At 46.1% G+C, this 19,128-nt stretch overlaps 1 protein-coding gene across 1 annotated transcript; it reads left to right on the top strand.

The window, feature by feature from the left end:
* Window positions 1-1,231: 1,231 nt before the first annotated feature.
* Window positions 1,232-19,093, top strand: LOC309337322 (E3 ubiquitin-protein ligase TRIM39-like). Its single transcript, XM_081854100.1, has 7 exons — window positions 1,232-1,373; window positions 2,911-3,435; window positions 8,434-8,529; window positions 12,060-12,290; window positions 13,255-13,277; window positions 14,573-14,688; window positions 15,441-19,093. Exons 2-7 carry the CDS (start codon window positions 3,019-3,021, stop codon window positions 15,986-15,988), a joined length of 1,431 nt encoding a protein of 476 aa, XP_081710226.1. The 5' UTR covers window positions 1,232-1,373; window positions 2,911-3,018; the 3' UTR covers window positions 15,989-19,093.
* The last annotated feature ends 35 nt before the right edge of the window (window positions 19,094-19,128 follow it).

Genomic DNA, 19,128 nt, shown 5'->3' with positions numbered 1-19,128 from the left:
AGGAGCGGCGGGCTTTGCGGGGCCTCCCGTAATTGCCCCTCTAAAGCCCCCTCTGAAACTGCCCTTCTTGCAGCCCCTCCGCGCCTTGAGATCCCCGCCCCTCTGGCTTCTCCCTGGCAGCCGGTTCAAAACACCGCGCCGTCTTAAGAACGGGCGCCTTGGGCTCAGGTGGGCAGGCTTAGCCCCCGAGCCCAAGCCCTCTCCACAGAGATCTCCTGTGCTTCGTTGTGCTTCAGGTTGCAGGTGCGCTTCAGGTGCCTGCCTCAGTCCTAGAATTCCAGAGCTGGAAGGGATCCTGGGGGTCATCAAGCCCAACCCCCTTCTGCAATGCAGGGATCTCAACTAAAGTATCCCTGACAGATGGCCACCGCCAGCTCTGCTGCCCTGCCTCTTCCTCCTCTGCCTGCGCTGGAGTGGTGCAGTAGCTGAACGGGGTGAGCTGAAATAAAAGCCCTGTACTGTATCTTCTTTCTGTTCATTGTGCGGCATTCTCTCAGTTCACCGCTCCTACACAGCGCAACGTGAGGGTAATACCGGGCCTACTAGGTTGGGCTGTTGTACAAGCGCTTGAGATAAACTCCTGTGAAGTGTTTTGGGAGAAGCGCTGCATAAACGGTGACCAGCTCTCCAGGAAGGAGGCTGCTGTTCCATTGTTAACTGAAACAGGACTGTTTAAAAGTGTGTTTCTGGTGCATTTTAGCTTTTGCAAGATGGTTTGGGTTCGGAAGCAATGGCCCACTATCTGGGCCCCACAGGGTGAATTTGATATCGCTGTACAAAAGGGGAAATCTCAAAAGCCGACATTTAAAGGGGTAAAAGATCTGGAACGAAACAGGTGGAGAGGGTGACCCTACTTTAATAGGGAGACAAGCAGGTACAAATGTGTGGTTTACTCCAGTGTGGACAGGCCCAGAGTTTTGGTAAGCTAGGAAGTCTCTAATTCAGATCTTGCTTGAGATAGAAATACCCTTGGGCAAGCCAGTGTTTTCTCAATCTCAGCACCTCATCTGCTGTATGGGGATAATTTATAATACTAATTTTCCTTAAAGGCTGTTGTAAGGGTTACTGGATAATACATGTGAAGTACTTCGAACACTTGGAAATATGCTGTATAAATAATAATATACATTTCTAAATACATTTTTTTTTCCTTTTGACCTTCCAAGGGAATACCAAAGTGTTAAATGTTAGACGACTCATTTGCAAGGTGCCTTGGTGTTAAGGAACTGGAAGAGATCAACAGCCATAGCTTAACTGTTCAACTGGGATGTTCAATCATGCCTCGGCCAGCTCCCAATGGATAAATCTTTGCTGTCCAAAACCCTGCTCAGAGAGGAAAATACGCTTGCAGCTGAGGAGCTCCAAACAACAGGGTACGTAGTCTGGCATCGCCTGCCCTAAAGGACTTTGAAGTACCCTGACAAATACTAAAACTGTTGTAATGCTGAGAGTGGACACTTTTTAATTGGTTAGTCGAGAGCCACTGTGATGAAGTGAATAGGTTAGCTTTGAATCTGGGAGACAGATTCTGCCCTCCAGATGTTGGGCTGCTGTGTTTAGCATTAGCAGAATGTGTGCAAATTACACATAACAGAGGAACACCTGTCATAGATTCCAGGGATTGTACTAATTCTGCAGCAGCAGGAGAAAGTCCGGGGAACTTTGTTCTCCGTATGTTGCTGAGGTACAAACTGTTGGGCTGTTAGCATCCAAAATGCATATGGAAAATGTTAAGGTTTGAAAGGACTGTAGAACCCTGTGATGTCATACGCTCTGTCGCGTTTCTCTGTGGTATTTCAGTTGGTTCAGTTATTAACAGTCTTGTGAGTCTTAACGGTTAGAGAAGCAGGTGTGTTGTGTTCTGCTGCTGTTTGCCTCAGAGTCAGAGTAAATGTTAGTCTGTAACAGTTTAATCTATGTAAGATGTTCTAGCAACTAAATAAACTTCCACCTGCATTGTGTGTGTATGTACACACACACACACACACACACACACATATATATAAATCTGCAACTGCAAGTACACTAAGCAAAAGTTATTTGGTTTTAAAATACAAGTATTTTGTGAGGTTTTTATAGGAGGAAAAAGAGAACTAAAGGGTCAAACCACCCAGGGCTGTATTCCACATACTCTGCAGATAGGAACTAGAGTCTTAATTCCCCGCACAAACATCAGTCTCAGCAAACATGGCCAATGGCCAGGTGCGATGGGAGTTATAGTTCAGCAGCGCATGAAGAAATTATCTTAACTCTTTAGATTGATGTCTGTACGCTGTAGAAGTAGGCTGAATTTGTAATGTAAAAGATACTCCAAGTCTGTTTTGATGCTGTGTGGATGACTGCATGCAAGACTTAACATATGTGCAAGTATTTGTCCTGGAAGACAACACTTCATGTTTGGTGATTGCTTTCAGAATTTTCAGTAGAGTTTGTAAAAAGAACAAAACAAAGCTCAGCAACATCTGAAGGGCCACAGATTCCCTACGCCTGAGCTAGATAGAGGGTCCTTGATCAGGATGTGAAGGCTATAGGGAAAACATTCCATATTGTTTTGGGTCGCAAAAGTTATTGTGTGCTTACACTATGCTCAATTAGAAATATTTCACATGCCTGTGTATACGGTAGATCACATGCCTCAGTATTTGTGAATAATTGTGTATTCTGTGTATGGTGCAAATTTGGTGTTTTTATGAAAAATACACAGTTGGGACAAATTGAACTGTGCCACCACTCTATCGTGGCCATATGCAGTGCTATTGTATGCTAGTGCAAGATAGTTTAAAGGTTGTGCAATGAAGGAATCAAACAGCTGTTGTGCTAGTGGAAGCTTGTTGCACAACAGCTGTGTAATCTGTTGGCGAGCAACCTTTCGTAATATACTTGTGTTTGTGTTTTCCTTTGCACAGCAAGCAATGCTCCGCCAGCACAACAAGGATATCTCTAAGTGACTTAGTGCTACGCTGGATACAGCCCTTGGTTCTGCCATCCATGCTTTTCCCCTCCTGCCTTTGAGGAGCCATGGCCACCACAAACCCTTTGGAAAACCTCCAGGTAGAAGCCAGCTGCTCTGTCTGCCTGGAGTACCTCAAGGACCCCGTGATCATTGACTGCGGCCACAATTTCTGCCGGGTGTGCATCACCCGCTGGTGGGAAGATCTGAACCGGGACTTCCCCTGCCCCGTCTGCCGCAAGACTTCACGCCACCGCATTCTGAGGCCCAACCGGCAGCTGGGCAACATGGTGGAGATAGCCAAGCAGCTGCAGGTCACGAACAAACGCAAGGTGCGGGATGAGAACTTGTGCGAGAAGCACAATGAAGTCCTCCGCCTCTTCTGCAAGGATGACCAGGAGGCCGTTTGCTTAGTGTGCGAGATCTCTCACGAACACCGCTCCCACACGGTGGTGACCCTGGACGATGCCTCCTTGGAGTATAAGGTAAAGTGGGGGGGGGGGACAGGACATGGCTGGAATCAAGTTTTTTAAAAAAGACGGGAGAGGGCATGAAGACCAACATTTGAGTTTGTTCAGAGTAATTGGTTTTAATATTTCTATTGTGTCTGTAAGCGACTTGGAGTCATTTCCATGAGCAATGTGATTAATGTATATAAATAACAACCAGAAACATCACCGGCTGTGTGAGGTATGCATTTGATGTGTATTTGCCCATTGCGGTCAGATGCCTTTTTTGCCATCACAGTAGCACATAAACTTGCACAGACTGTACTTAACCTGATTGAATAGGGAAGCCCAAGTGGGAACTGCAAGAAAATGCTGTCCTATATTTTGGTTTGCTTGTTTAATAATTAAAGTGCTCAGCCAGCCAGCCACGGCTTCCTCCAGGGAACTATAAGTAAGCCAATTCACTCTCCCATTTTTTCTTTTCAAAGTAATGCTCAGCTGGTTGCTAGTGACCACTGACTGCTCTCAGTCTCCATAGGGTTGTCTGGGTGGGGGCTGCTGTTGTTGGCTCTTCTGCAAAACTCAGGGGTCCCCTGAGTATTCTGGTGCCTCTCTTTTGTTTCTTGGTGGCTTCCGTGTTAGTTGAATTTCTGTTAGGCACTGCAGTCAGAGGTGGACTTTGCTATTAGAGGGTGTCATGGAGATGAGGAATGGAAAGCCTTAAAAATGAGGGAAGGAGCTTGAAATTTGATGTGAGAATTCAGTGCAGAGTTGAATGGAGAAAGGGAACACAGTTGTCTTCCTATAATGAATAGGAAGGCTGGAAGAATAGCAAAATAAAGGCAGCAAATGACAGACACAATGTGGGTAGGTTGCTCTTATGTTTGGGAACAAGGTATGCAGCCTGCTATAAGTGGAGTTATGCTGCTATGTGGTGGGGTACACTTAGATCCAGCTTTCTCACTTGAACCTCAAGTATCCAAGGTGGTGCCTTTGTCCAGCTCTTGCTTACTTGCCAGGCTACAGTTGTTTCTGGAGAAGAATACTCTTTTTCACAGTTCCCCAAATTCCAGCAACCTCTCCCTTGCTTGCATTGCAGTAAGCCCCCTGTACATGAGGCTGCCCTTGAAGATGTGAACACTTCAATTAGTGCAGAATGCATCTGGCCAAATGTTGACCAGTACGTGTTAGACTTGTGAGGTCAGTTGGCCCATAACCTGTTACACAGGGCCAACAATCTGTTGTTCAGATTGACATTCAGAAGACATCTTAAGGCAGCCCTGTTCAGGGAAGTTTTTAATCTGTGATATTTTAGTGTATTTCTGGTTTTTATGGAAGCCGCCCAGAGTGGCTGGGGAAACCCAGCCAGATGGGCGGGGTACAAATAAATTATTATTATTATTATTATTATTATTATTATTATTATTATTATTGTTGTTGTTGATACTACACCACACTTCAGCCAGTGTGATCAGCAGAACGTTAGAGACTTCCTGCTTTCTACTTGACAGTATTCTCCAGAGTTCCCAGTTTAGAAAACTCCTTACCCACGCAGTTCAATCCAAAATAGAAAATGTTTAGATACAAGATGAGCATAAACATTCTAGCTATGTTAACTTTAAGTTATGTTGGCACATCATGAACCTTTCTACAGTCATACCTCATGTTACGGACGCTTCAGGTTACGTGTTTTTGGGTTGCGAACCGCGGGAAACCCGGAAGTACCGGAACGGGTTACTTCCGGGTTTCGCCACCCGCGCTTGCACAGAAGCACTGAATTGTGCCTGCGCAGACACAGCGCTTTAGGATGCGAACACTGTGGGTTGTGGACGTGCCTCCGTCACGGATTACATCCGCAGCCCGAGGTTCCACTGTACTATAACACAATCATCTGGGCTTATAAGTAAACCTCACAAAGATCAAAGTATACAGGAATATCCACTAGCACTTTATCATGCTTGCTCACCATGCTATACAGACATCATGTTAGAAACTGAGATATGAAAGCTAGGAGCTAAATGGCACCTTAAACCTAGGTTATGGGCGCAACAACGGAGTGTCTAGGTGCACTTTTTTATAACAAGAATTCAAAGCTGAAAATGAATGAACTGCGACTTAAAATATTCATTTATTTTTCACATGGTTTAGTCCTTCCCCTGCCCACCCCCCTGATATTCTTAAGAGGGTCTCTTCTCCAGTCTTCAGAGAGTACCTGGAAGTGGGGAGGCACTTCCTTCCATTCTGCTATTTTAATCTGAAATCTTAGGTGCGGTACTGTGCCCAGAGCTCAGAAACTGCTCACACTAATGAAATTCCCTGTCGCAAAATGCGCCTAGAATAATGGGAGTTTTGAACACTTCTGACACCATATAGCAGAATCTCGTCAGGGTAGGACAGCATTACTATTTCCATAGAAATAATGCTGCAGAGATTGTGGGTGGGAGGGCAATGGTTGTTTGCAAAAGACCATCTAGAACATGGGTAGGCAACCTAAGGCCCAGGAGCCAGAGCCGGCCCAATTGTCTTCTAAATCCGGCCTGCGGACAGTCTGGGAATCTGTGTGTTTTTACATGAGTAGAATGTGACCTTTTATTTAAAATGCATCTCTTGGTTTTTTGTGGGGCATAGGAATTTGTTCATTCCCCCCCCCCAAAAAAAATATAGTCTGCCCCTCCACAAGGTATGAAGGACAGTGGACTGGCCCCCAGCTGAAAAAGTTTGCTGAACCCTGATCTAGAACATCTCTGAAATGGCACTTGAACCAGGAAATCCCAACTTGTTTCATTTTCTGTTTTTAAAGCCATTACATTCTGTTAAAGATAGCTTTTGCTTCTAACTATAGGATAGATCTGGCAGCAGTAGCAGGTGAGCACTCAAGTTGTGGGCAGTGTTTGAAATTAGCCAGGTGCATTTTGCACCTGCCTATCAACCACTTGTGACCAAATGAAGATTCCTGGGCGCACCAAGATGGCACCTGACATCTCCACCATATGGAGGTGCATGCCTGGGGATCACTGGATCTTAACTGTTTTCACACACTAATACCGCACCCTGTACAATTCTGTCAGTTATATTTTAGCGGCACAATCGGAATGAATTTCAGGAACCAAAATGCTTTTTCTGTGCAGCCTGAGCAGGAGTAGTGAATAACGTTATATGTAATTGTTGTAGCCTATCTTCACTTACCCCACCCTACTGCCCTGTTCACAGTTGTGAAGAATATTCTTACATTATGAAAGGCCTGTGTCAACCTTAAGAAAAAGAGGCAGGAATAGGCCAGTGTATATGTACATTGTCCCTGGATAAAGTGACTTTTCTTCTTTAAGTCCTCAAAGTTCTTAACCTAGCTCAATGTAGCCATTGGAACTAGCCAGATGTTTAACTGAGAATCAATCACAGTCAGTCCACCATATGAAAAATAAGATTTTAGAGCTGTTTAACTCCAAAATTGCAACTAGACATAGAGTCTTAGAGTTAGAAGAGACCCAAGGGTCATCTAGTCCAACCCCCTGCAATGCCGGAATTTCAGCTAAAGCATCCATGACAGATGGCCATCCAACCTCTGTTTAAAAACCTCCAAGAAAGAAGAGTCCACCACCTCTCATGGGAGTCTGTTCCACTGCTGGACAGCTCTTACTGTCAGAATTTTTTCCCCCGAATGTTTAGTCAGAATCTCTTTTCTTGCAACTTGAAGTCTTTGGTTTGAGTCCTACCCTCCAGAGCAAGAGAAAACAAGCATGCTCCCTCCTCCATGTGACAGCCCTTAAGATATTTGAAGATGGCTATCGTATCTCCTCTCAGTCTCCACTTTTCCAGGCTAAACATACCCATGCCTTCAAGCGCTCCTCATAAGGTTTAGTTTCCAGACCCTTCATCATCTTGGTTGCCCTCCTCTGCACATGTTCCAGCTTGTCAAGATCCTTCTTAAATTGTGGTGCACAGAACTGGACACAGTATTCCAAGTGTGATCTGGCCAAGGCAGAATAAGAGTGGCACTATGACTTCCCTCGATCTGGACACAGGTTTGGTTTGGTTTTTGCTGCTGCTGCATCATACTGCTGCTCCATCCATACAGATGGATACTTTGTGATTCATCAAGACTCCTAGATCCTTTTCACATGTACTGCTAGTATGCAAGGTGTCCCCCATCCTATATTTGTGCATCTGGTTCTCCCTGCCTAAGTGCAGAACCTTACATTTGTCACTATTGAAATTCAAGTTGTTATTTTGCGCCCAGTTCTCCAATGTGTTAAGGTCATTTTGAATTCTGACGTCTTCTGTGGCATTAGCTACCCCTCCCAGTTTGGTGTCTGCAAATTTGATGAGCATCCCCTCAATTCCTTCATCCAAGTAATTTATAAAGATATTGAACAACAAAGGGCCCAGGACAGAACCCTGTGGCACTCCACTTCTCACTTTTTTCCAGGATGACAAGGAACCATTAATGAGTATTCTTTGGGTTTGGTCAGTCAACCAGCTACAAATCCACCTAACAGCTACCTCATTCAACCCACATTTTACCAGCTTCCTCACGAAAATATCACCGGGGGGGGGGGGTGTCAAAAGCCTTACTATGTCCACAGTGTTTTCCTGCCTGAACCAACAAGTTTGTAATTCCATCAAAAAACGAAATCAGATTGGTCTGGCATGACTTATTTTTGAGAAACCCATGCTGGGTCTTAGTAATCACAGCATCCTTTTCTAAATGCTCTTAGACCGACTGTTGAATTATCTGTTCTAGGCTCTTCCTTGGTATTGATGTCAAGATCACCAGTTGGTAGTTACCTGGGTCTTCCTTTTCCCCTTTTTGAAGATGAGGGCATTCCATTTTGGAGACTGTAACCTTGATTTAAGGAACTATTTGGCACTTAGCTTATATATCTGAGTTTCTAACGCTGCTTATGGGCGTCCTAGAGGTGTCTGTCTGTTTGCTTTTTGGCCACTGCAGGAAGCAAGATGGGTGGTTCTTATGCTCATGACTCATACTCTTTAACTGTGCTAGCTCCCAATTATGCCATCTCCTCTTTCAAGCAGGAAAAGCTGCAGAAATGCCTGGAGCCACTTGAACGAAAGCTGCATGAGATCGGCCAGTGCAGATCCCGGGAGGAGAAGAAGCCAGGGGAGCTCAAGGCAAGTGCTGCATGCTTTGGATTGTATCTCTTTCACTTGGAATTTTCTCCCAAAGCAAATGCTGCAGTGGAAACCCTGTGAGCCTTGCTTGAATTCAAGTGGACTACTACTAGTAGTGGGACGTGGGTGGCGCTGTGGGTTAAACCACAGAGCCTAGGACTTTCCGATCAGAAAGTCGGTAGTTCGAATCCTGCTGAGCTGCCGTTGCTCGGTCCCTGCTCCTGCCAACCTAGCAGTTCGAAAGCATGTCAAAGTGCAAGTAGATAAATAGGTACTGCTCCGGCGGGAAGGTAAACGGCGTTTCTGTGCGCTGCTCTGGTTCGCCAGAAGCGGCTTAGTCATGGTGGCCACATGACCCGGAAGCTGTAGGTCGGCTCCCTCGGCCAATAAAGCGAGATGAGCGCCACAACCCCAGAGTCGGTCACGACTGGACCTAATGGTCAGGGGTCCCTTTACCTTTACCTTACTAGTAGTACAGTGGTGCCCCGCAAGACGAATGCCTCGCAAGACGGAAAACCCGCTAGAGGAAAGGGTTTTCCATTTTGGAGGTGCTTCGCAAAACGAATTTCCTATGGGCTTGCTTCGCAAGACGAAAATGTCTTGCGAGTTCCTGCGGGTTTTTTTCCCTTCCCCCCACCCCTTTTTCTAAGCCGCTTAACAGCTGATCCGCTAAGCCGCTTAACAGCTGATCCGCTAAACCGCTAATAGCGCTAAGCCGCTAAGCCGCTAATGGGCTTGCTTCGCAAGACGAAAAAACCGCAAGACGAAGAGACTCGCGGAACGGATTCTTTTCGTCTTGCGAGGCACCACTGTATTAACATTTTCTCTCACTGAGGCAGCTCAAGGAGTCTTTATAAAAACAAAAGACAAGCTTTCATAATATCCAAGGGGTAAAGGAAAAATACACACATTAAAAACAACAGTACATCATGTGTGCTTTAAAACGCCATATATCATTAACAGCCAGAGGCATGGTTGAAGAGGAATGCTTTTGCATTGCACTTAAAGGTATGTAACAAAGGCACCAGGGAAACCTCCCTGGGAAGAGCATGCCACAAATAGGGAGCCACTACAGAAAAGGCCTGTTCTCGTGTTGCCACCCTCCAGTCCCCTTGTGGAGGGGCCACACAAAGAAGGCTTCAGATCACAGTTGCAGAGTCTGGGTCGATTCATATATGTGCTGCTGGCTCTTCTTGCCTAAGTGCAGAACCTTACATTTGTCCCTGTTGGGATTTATTTTGTTAGTTTTGGCCCAGCTCTCCAATCTGCTGAAAGTCAAATTGAATGCTGATTCTGTCTTCTGGGGCATGGGCTACCCCTTCCAGCGTGGTGTCATCTGCAAATTTGACGAGCATCCCCTCAACATAAAGAGCCCAGAACAGAATCCTGCAGCACCCTACTTGCCACTTTTTTCCAAGATGACGAGGAACTATTAATGAGTTCTCTTTGGGTTCTGTCTGTCAACCAGCTACAAATCTACCTAAGTTACCTCGTTCAACCCACATTTAACTGCTTCTCCACAAGAATAGCACAGAATTTCCATGCTCCACCGAGCTTGTAACTGCTATCGGAAAAAGAAAGAAAACTTAATAGGAAATAGTTAATAAAACCACTCACTGTATAAAATAAAAACTGGTACAGTCGTACCTTGGTTTTCGAACAGCTTTAGTTCTTGAGCGTTTTGGCTCCCGAACAGCAAGTGACTGTTCTGGTTTGCAAACTATTTTTGGAAGCCAAATGTCCAACAGGGCTTCCGCGACTTGCAGTTGGCTGCAGGAACTTCCTGCAGCCAATCAGAAGCCGTGCTTTGGTTCCCGAACGTTTTGGAAGTTGAACAGACTTCCGGAACGGATTCCGTTCAACTTCCAAGGTACAACTGTCTGTGATATTTTCATTTGTTGTGATACACCTGCACCAAGATTCCCTCAAAAAATTAATGCCGAGCACAGGCATTTGGAATATATAGTTAACTATCTCAAAGTTTTGTGCCACTTTTTGTTGCCCTTCTGCCCCCACCATGGCAGAATCAGAATGGTTTAAGAAAATACATTCTGTTAACTTTTATGTCAAAACGAACCAATTATAAAAAGGAACACAGTAGCACACCAGAAAATTGTAATGTACCAGAATTGCATACTTTGGGATAATGTGCTCTTTTTTTCCTTCCATTTAGTCCTGACAGTTCTTCATGCTCCCTTGCTTTTAATTTCTTTTAGTTTTAGCTCCTCTGGAAATTGCTTTTGATGATGATGGTGATGATAAAAAATGTTTTGCAAAACAACAACAACCCACAAAGTACCCTTCAAACAACTTAAAAAGTGCATTGTTATTAGTAACAGCTAAGAAGCCACATCTGTGGGTGGGAAAACACAAGGATTTGTCTTAGTGATACAGGTGAAACCGTGTAGCCCAGTATGCTGTGTAGCCACATTTGTGTATGTAATGTTTATGCTCCTCTTATCCACTTTGCAAAGCCTGGGATAGCCGACAATTGTACAAATATACCAAAGCATATTGAAACAATTAAAAAATACAACAAATTTATGCCAGCTTTACAGTGGCAGCAGCAAGCAATGCACTCTTTCAGCATTAGTAACTTTGGGAACCCAGAAACAGTGCAAGAACATTTCCTGGACCTTCCCTTCTGGGTTTTGTCCCTCTCATTTGATATTCAGAGGCATATTGCCTCTGAACGAGGAGGTTCAGTTTGGCTAAAATGGCTGACAGACTTGGCCTAAATGAATTCATCTAGTTCTTTTTAATGTTGCATTGAGATGCCATAGTACCGCCCATAGTAGAGAATCACATTACAGTGGACCCTCCGGTTACATACCGCTCTGGATATGTAACTTTTGGGTTGAGAACGTGGCAAACTCAGAAGTGTATACTTCTATTGTGTATATTGTGTATACCTCTGTTGTGCTGTGCACATGCGCAGAAGAGGCGCCTGCAGTTACGAACATTTTGGGCTAAGTACAGATGCCCGGAACGAATTAAATTCATATCTGGAGAGTCTACTGTATTCCAAAAAACGTTAGATTGCCACACTTCATAGCCAACTTTTCCTCCAACTCTAGGTGGTACACAGTGGGATAACTCTCCTCTGCCTTCACAAAAAAATTGGTGACCTTCCAATTTCAAGAGCGTTAGCCAGCGTTAGTCTGTTGGAGCACAAACCACAAAGATTCTTGTGACACTCTAAAGGTTGACACATTTATTATGATGTAAGCTTTCATAGACAGAATCCACCTCAACACATTATCATCATTCATCTGATGAAATGGACTTTGATCCACTAAATTAGTGCTCAAGGTGTCACAAGGCTCTTTTTGTTGTTTCTGTACAGTAAGTTGGGCTGAGAGGGAGACTGTCCCAAGGTCACCCTGTGAGAGTCGCAACTGAGCAAGTACTTGAATTTGGGTGTCACACCATGGTTTTGTGCTGTGTGAGGAAGTTCCCTCTTTCTGCCAATCCTCATTGGGTTGACCTCACTGAGCCCTACCTGAACCCTGTCTCCCATCTCCCTGCAGCGGAAGGTTGAGGACCGCCGCCAACTCATCATCCGAGAGTTCGAGGAGATGCATTTGTTCCTGGAGGAGGAGCAAGAAGTGCTGATGCAACACCTGGAGGACGAGGAGAAGGAGATCTTGCAGAAACTAAAGGACAATGTGGCTGAGCTGTCTGAGCAGCGGGTCTCCCTCAACAGCCTCATCACGGAAATCGAGGAGAAGTGTCTGCAGTCAGGCATGGAGATGCTCAAGGTGGGGTGTGCATCAGAGTCTACCTGGAGGGGGGGCATCTCCTGCACCTGAACAAATGCTACTTGGAACATCCCGTTCCTCAGCAGCCCTTGAGTCTGCCTCCTTCCCTTACTTTTTTCTAGTGCTTTAAGGAGTAGTAAACCACCAGTAAACTTAAGGCAGGCGGTAAATCAACAGTAGATTAAAACAGACTTGAATTATCTTTTGCACCCACGGATCTGAAAGAGAGAGCCTGCTCCCCCTTTTTTCCTCAGCTGCAGCCTGATGGAGCAGATAAAGCTCTAAACAGGATTTTCTTAGGAAGCAGTGATTGCATGTGATGGGTTCAAAGAACCTCCAGAGATAATTTGCCTTAACCAGTTTCCTGGAAATGCAGTGCTCTTGGCTTGGGGCCACTGTGCAGTGGGGTGGACAGGAGGCTCATGGGCCTTCATGTGGGGTTTTGGTTCCATCACTGATCGTGTAACTCAGAGTAGAACAAAGGGTCGATGAATTCTAGTCTTGCACCAGCCCATTTCTGTTCCCCACTTCCTCCACCTCTCATCTAACATTTCCATAAGGGTCTGTGAACCCCAATTTCTATAGACCCTTTGGATGTGAATCTGTATGCCTCTTGTGGGCAGCAGGGCAAGATGCATAGGGCTCTAGCTTTCTGTAGTTCACATGCAAGCATGAAATCCAGTGTAAGGTCATCAGAATTGGTTTGCTTTGTGAAGGCAGATCCTGGGATAGATGCATATAGCTGATATTTCAGGACATTGCAGTGGCAGGCTGGAAGTTGATGTGGTTTGCACATGCCTGTGCTTTTTTTAAGCTAAAACAGCAGAATAATATGTGTTGCTTTAACCAAAGGTGGGATCTTCCTCATTTCACCTATCTGCATAAATAGATTTTACTTCGCGGTTGTGCTCCTTCATGACTACACGACTCTTAACAATTTTTATTTCTTGTCCTCCTCATGCAGGATGTGAAGCACACCCTCGAAAGGTAAGGAGCAAATTCTTTGGTCATCACAACGGCCTCACTGCCTCTTAACATGGGGTCCTATGAGGTGGTCCTTGTCATAAACAGCTGTTGGACAAGCATTTGTCCTGGTTTGACACATAAAATGCTCTTTTAAAGACTGCTGGTCTCCTTACCTCTTGAAGGAGCGCTTCCAATGGATGCCTTTGCTTTCTGAAAGGAGGTGGGCAGCTACCAAAAACTGGGCCTTCTCTGTGGTGGTGCCATCCGCCTTCACAGTTGCGGAAAGCTCTCCCCAGAGAGATTTGCCTTGCAACCTACCTTACTGTTCTTTTGGCATCAGGTGTGGTTGAAGGTATGAAAGGCCCCTGCTTTGCTGAAGCAAATACTTGTAAGGACAAAGGCAAGGGGTTGGATCTAAAAGTGCCACTTCATTCCTAGTGGGAGTCCTTCCAAGAACAGTTTGGCCTTTGATCGAGGCCAAGGCTAGTGAAAATGCCCCTAGAACAATGGGAGTTTCGAACACTGCCAGCAGGGTTTCACAAAATTGGGTCTCCAGCTGTTTCTGGACTACAGTTCCCATCATCCCTGACCACTGGTCCTGCTACCTAGCGATGATGGGAGTTGCAGTCCACAAACAGCCGGAAACTCAATTTTGGGAAAACCTGATGAAAACTAAAGAAAACCTCCATGAAAATAAACAAGGTGCTCAATTATAGCCTGGGAGACGGTTCATCCCCCCACCCCAGGTCTGGAGACTCTTTTATATATTTATTGTAAGTATTTTTTTATAACTGCATTTCAATCATATTCCCAGGATAGTTTACAAAAATAAAAAAGCATATACATAAAGCATACTAAACTAAAAGGCACAAAAAATATGTAAAAAGCAGAATAAGAGAATCAGCAGAATTAAAAGTACTTGTGAATCTCAAGAATTTTTATTCACTTGTTTACGTTTGTACACTGATATCCCATCTTCCTTCCATCCCAGAAGCCAAGGCTGCAGACCTGTAGGTTCTCATGACATCACTCATCCAGGCACTGACCAGACCTTACAAGTATTTGAAGTCTGGCCTCACAATGACCATGAAATGAAAAATGATTGGGGGACACATGGAAGCAATGGACAACTTCAGGGACAGTGAACCTGGGGCCCACCACATGTTCCTGGGGCCCACAGCTTGCAGCATCCCTGACTCTTGTCCATCCTGGCTGGGGCTGCTAGGGGTTGGGAGCCCGGCAACATCTGAAGGGGCCACAGGTTCCCCAACCATGGACTTGCCCTCATCCAACCTGCTCTGCTCTTTTTCTTGCAGATGTGAAGAGGTGCAGGCCCAGAAGCTTAACCTGGTCTCCATCGAGCTGGAAAAGAACTTCTGCAACTTCCCCAGGCAGTACTTCGTCCTGCGCAAAATCATCAAGAGGCTCACAGGTAAGCTGGTGTGGTGCCACATCCAGGCATTTTTCTTTTTGGTTGGTGTGGGGGCTGGGAGAATTGGGCCTCTTCTCCCTTGCTCATGGATCAGGGGGTTCATCCACAGTGCCAACAAAACTCTTGTGAGTTTGGAATAGATTCTGCGGATTAGCACCGTCCAAGCAATTGAGCTTAATTCTGATCATTGCACACACAACACAACTCTGTAATGAACTGAGTCTAGGAGAGGTGTGCTAGAATTGTTGATAGTGGGAGAGGAACAGTATTAGCCTTCCCCAATCTGATGCGCTTCAGATGTTTTGCGACACACACACACACCCCCCACCCAGCACAGCCAGTTGTCAGCAGTAACAGGAATGATACAGTTGTACCTTGGATCCCAAACGCCTTGCGAGTCAAATGTTTTGGCTCCCACCGCCACATACCCAGAAGTGAGTGTTCCGGTTTGTGAATGTTCTTTGGAACCCAAAAGTCTGATACCACTTTCATGGCTGTTGATTGGCTGCAGGAGCTTCTTGCAGGAGCTTCCTTCAGCCAATCAGAAGCCACGCCTTGGTTTCCGAACATTTAAGTTGAACGGATTCGGAGAAATCTCTAAATATGGACATGTATTTTGTGTTGTATTGTTATAATTCTGTATTTGTAAAATCAAATGAAAATTATTTTTTTAAAAAAATGCATCCTGAGCCATTGAGGCCTGGCCACCGTCACAGCCGAGCCTGAACGAACGTCTCTCCCTTTTCCTGCAGGAGATTTGACCCTCGACCCCGAGACGGCCCATCCCAACTTAGTGCTCTCCGAGGACCGGAAGAGCGTCAAGTTTGTGGAGCAACGCCTGCGAGACCTGCCCGACAGCCCGCGGCGCTTCACCACCTACCCTTGTGTCCTGGCGACGGAGGGCTTCACTTCGGGCCGCCACTACTGGGAAGTGGAAGTGGGCGAAAAGACCCACTGGGCCCTAGGGGTCTGTAACGAATCTGTGAGCCGCAAAGGGGAGACGACCTCCCTGCCGGAGACTGGCTACTGGCGGGTGAGGCTCTTCAACGGGGACAAGTATGCGGCCACCACCACCCCGTTCACGCCCCTCAGTGTCGCCACTAAACCCAAGCGAGTGGGTGTCTTCCTGGACTATGAGGCCGGCAGACTTTCCTTCTACAATGTGACGGACCGCTCCCACATCTACACTTTCACCGACACCTTCACGGAGAAGCTGTGGCCTTTTTTCTACCCAGGAATCCGTGCCGGACGCAAGAATGCTGCTCCCCTCATCATTCGGCCTCCCACGGACTGGGAGTGACAAGATGGCCGATTCTGCTCCCTCTGCGCCCTGCAACCTCGTTCTAGGATTAGCCCTCAAAGGTGGTTTTTAATTGAATGAATTTGGAAAAAAATTATTAGAGCATAAAGGAAAGTAGATAATATCAAATATCTGTTTCCCACCCACCCCCAACTAAAATATTAATCTAAATATCTTATCAAATGTGTTGAGGGAGTTATTTAAGGCAGTTTCTCAGTGGAGAAGGACGCAAGGGAGCAGGAAACCAATTTGCGTCATCCCCAGCCAGGAATGGCAGAAGGAAACGTGGAAAGGCTTTCAAAAACACCACTGAAGGGGGCGGGGACCGCGGGGACCCTACAGAAATATTGGTATTTATCTTTTTGGCTTCACATTTTCTTGAAGGGATGTGACGCTAATGAAGGGAATATTCCCACAAAAGCAAAGAGCCTGTTTTGGAGTAGTTCGGCTTTTGTGGAGGCCAGTGAAGAAATGGATTCCTTCTGCTTTCCCAAACCTCAAACGGGGCTTAAATCTGAGACGGTGATGCTGAAACTTGGGGGGCAGGGTGTAGAAAAACCAAGCCACACTGTTTGCATTAGCTGTGGGCAGAGCTGGTCAGAAATGTGTGTGAATGAGAGCGTGGCAGGCGTGTGCTACATGGGCAGTAGAGGGAAGTGACCTGTCTGAAGGGATTCATCATTGCACGTGTGTAGATTGCAGAAACCATCTCTTTTTCCCTTCGCTGCTCCTTCTGCACCTTATCCAGTGTATGCAGAGGCAGCCTCCTGTAGTCTTGGTAGAGTGCTGTAATGTACATGTGAGAATAAAGCAGGCCAGGTATGGATCCTTTCCTCTTGAACACCCCAGCACTCCCTGGGTAGAGTGTTAAGAGATCTCTATGGACCAGGGCTGGGCAATACCCGGTTTTCAGCATCACAGTATATCACCAGCTAAACATCACGGTATACTGATACATCACAATGTCTGAAATGAGGATGGAGCTATGTAAAGGCCTTGGCTGGCTTCACCGTTTTCCCCACATTGTGATTTTTTTGCATAGCGCACAAATGCACATCATGATTCACAATATATTGCCAGGTCAAAAACTATGAAAGCAATACCATGGTGCGGACTTGAAACCAGTTCTGGGTGACATATTGATATATTGCCCAGTCCTGTTATGGGCTGCACAGCCCTTGCAGCCAGCTGGCAGATCTGGACTGAGGGGTGCTGGAACTGAGACCCAGGAAGCAGAGCTGCCTGGTAGTGAGCGCCCTTGGACAAGCTGGTCTCAAGGCCCAAATTTTATCCAAAGGGCCAGTTGTATGGTTTGTAGTTGGCGGCATCCATTTGGCTTTAACTCAAGCTGCCATCCCAAAGTCTTTCATGAATTGAATGGCATGTATTGTGACCCTTGCCTGTGGGCTGTGAAGAGGAATGCCTGGCAGCATTTGTCACGGGTAAAAGTAGTGCCCACAGTGCACAGATGAGTTGAGGGCAATGGCCTGCAATGGAAGGTGAACGTTTTCCAGTAGTTGACTTGAATCGAGGAAAAGGCACCTCTGCAAGCCTTTCTATCCTGAAATTCACCCATGTGGCACGGCTTAGCCAAATGTGAGGCTGATGGAGCAACACCAAAAAACACCTCTTTGGGCAATGTTTTGGGGGAAGTCAGCAAAATGCAGCTGCTACGTTTTACTGTTTGGAACGCAGACCAATCTGGCTGCACTGTAGTGTGACATCATCACACTGCTTGGAGGTTTTTAAGCAGAGGTTGGGTGGCCATCCGTCATTATATGATCTCAGCTTGGCTGCTCCTGCCTTAGGAAACAGCCTTTTTTCGGGCGGTTTTCATGGAGGAATGGTGCTGCTGCTGCTTAAAGATGGGGAAAGAAGCAGCTTTCGATAGGTGACAAGAACAAATAAGAAAGGTAATGGGGAGCAGATGAATATGCAACTTTCTCACCACTGCCACTCGTCCTGAGAGATTCCACCAGAGTTAGAATATTAAAAGTTATTACAGAAGGTATGTATGTTTGTGATTGGTAAAGGTAAGGTAAAGGACCCCTGGACTGTTAAGTCCAGTCAAAGGTGACTATGGGGTTGCTGCGCTCATCTCGCTTTGAGGCCGAGGGAGCCGGCATTTGTCCAGCCTGAAAGCACACCAGTGCAAGTAGATAAATAGGTACCACTGTGGTGGGAAGGTATACGGTGTTTCCATGTGCTCTGGCTTCCGTCACAGAGTTCCTGTTGTGCCAGAAGCAGTTTAGTAATGCTGGCCACATGACCCGGAGAGCTGTCTGTGGACAACCGCCAACTCCCTTGGCCTGAAAGCGAGATGAGCACTGCAACCCCATAGTCGCCTTTGACTGGACTTTACTGTCCAGGGGTCCTTTACCTTTTTATGTTTGTGATTAGAATACCCTTGAGTGCAAAATATGTATGTTGAATAAAGATTCCAACAGCCTCTGAACATGGCAGGGAAAATTCCTCTACAGCAAGGCCCTCCAGATGTTGATGGACCACAGCTGCCACAACCCCGGACTCTGGACCATGCTGGCTGGAGAGGATTGGAGTTAGAGCAGTGATGTCCAAACTCTTTTCAAAGAGGGCCAGATTTGATGAAGTGAAGGGCCGTGAGGACCGACCACAGTTGTTGACCTTTTCTTAGGGTTGAAGTTGTTGAGGTTTTTTAGGATTTTACCCCAGGAAATAAACTGGCACAGGGGCCAGATTAAACAGACCGACGGGCCAGATTAGACCCCCAAAACTGACTTTGGACATGCCTGGACTAAGGCAACATCTGGAGGGCCACAGGTTTACCCACCTGCCCTGTTCTAAGACGTTCAGTTCTCAGTTCAGCCTCAGGTTAGTTATTGGCTTTAACCCATCCCTCCCAGTGATGCCCTGTGGGGCTCAGCTTGCCTCTACCTTCCAATGGTAGTGTCTGGAGTTGCGCGATTGACTTGTGTACGTGTGCGCCTATGCGGCTGAGGAAGCTCTGACTTGGGTGCGTCCGACCCTTGAGCATGAGTGGGCTGGCAACCCACAGCTTAGGGCAAGATCTGTGTCTTGTGGCTTGTAAGGTTATTAATAAAAGCTCTTAGTTTTATTTGACAATGATATATGTGTGTGTGTGTGTGTGCATGCGCGTGTGT

The sequence above is a fragment of the Podarcis erhardii genome (assembly GCF_964252035.2).
Source record: "Podarcis erhardii genome assembly, chromosome: 2".
NCBI lineage: Eukaryota > Metazoa > Chordata > Lepidosauria > Squamata > Lacertidae > Podarcis > Podarcis erhardii.
This window is presented reverse-complemented; position numbering and strand designations above follow the sequence as displayed.

Bases quoted from the DNA above. Each gene is read 5' to 3' on its own strand.
- LOC309337322 (XM_081854100.1), top strand. From the start codon at position 3,019: ATGGCCACCACAAACCCTTTGGAAAACCTCCAGGTAGAAGCCAGCTGC. The intron at 3,436-8,433 runs GTAAAGTGGGGG...TCTTTCAAGCAG, and splicing joins ATGCCTCCTTGGAGTATAAG to GAAAAGCTGCAGAAATGCCT. The intron at 8,530-12,059 runs GCAAGTGCTGCA...ATCTCCCTGCAG, and splicing joins AGAAGCCAGGGGAGCTCAAG to CGGAAGGTTGAGGACCGCCG.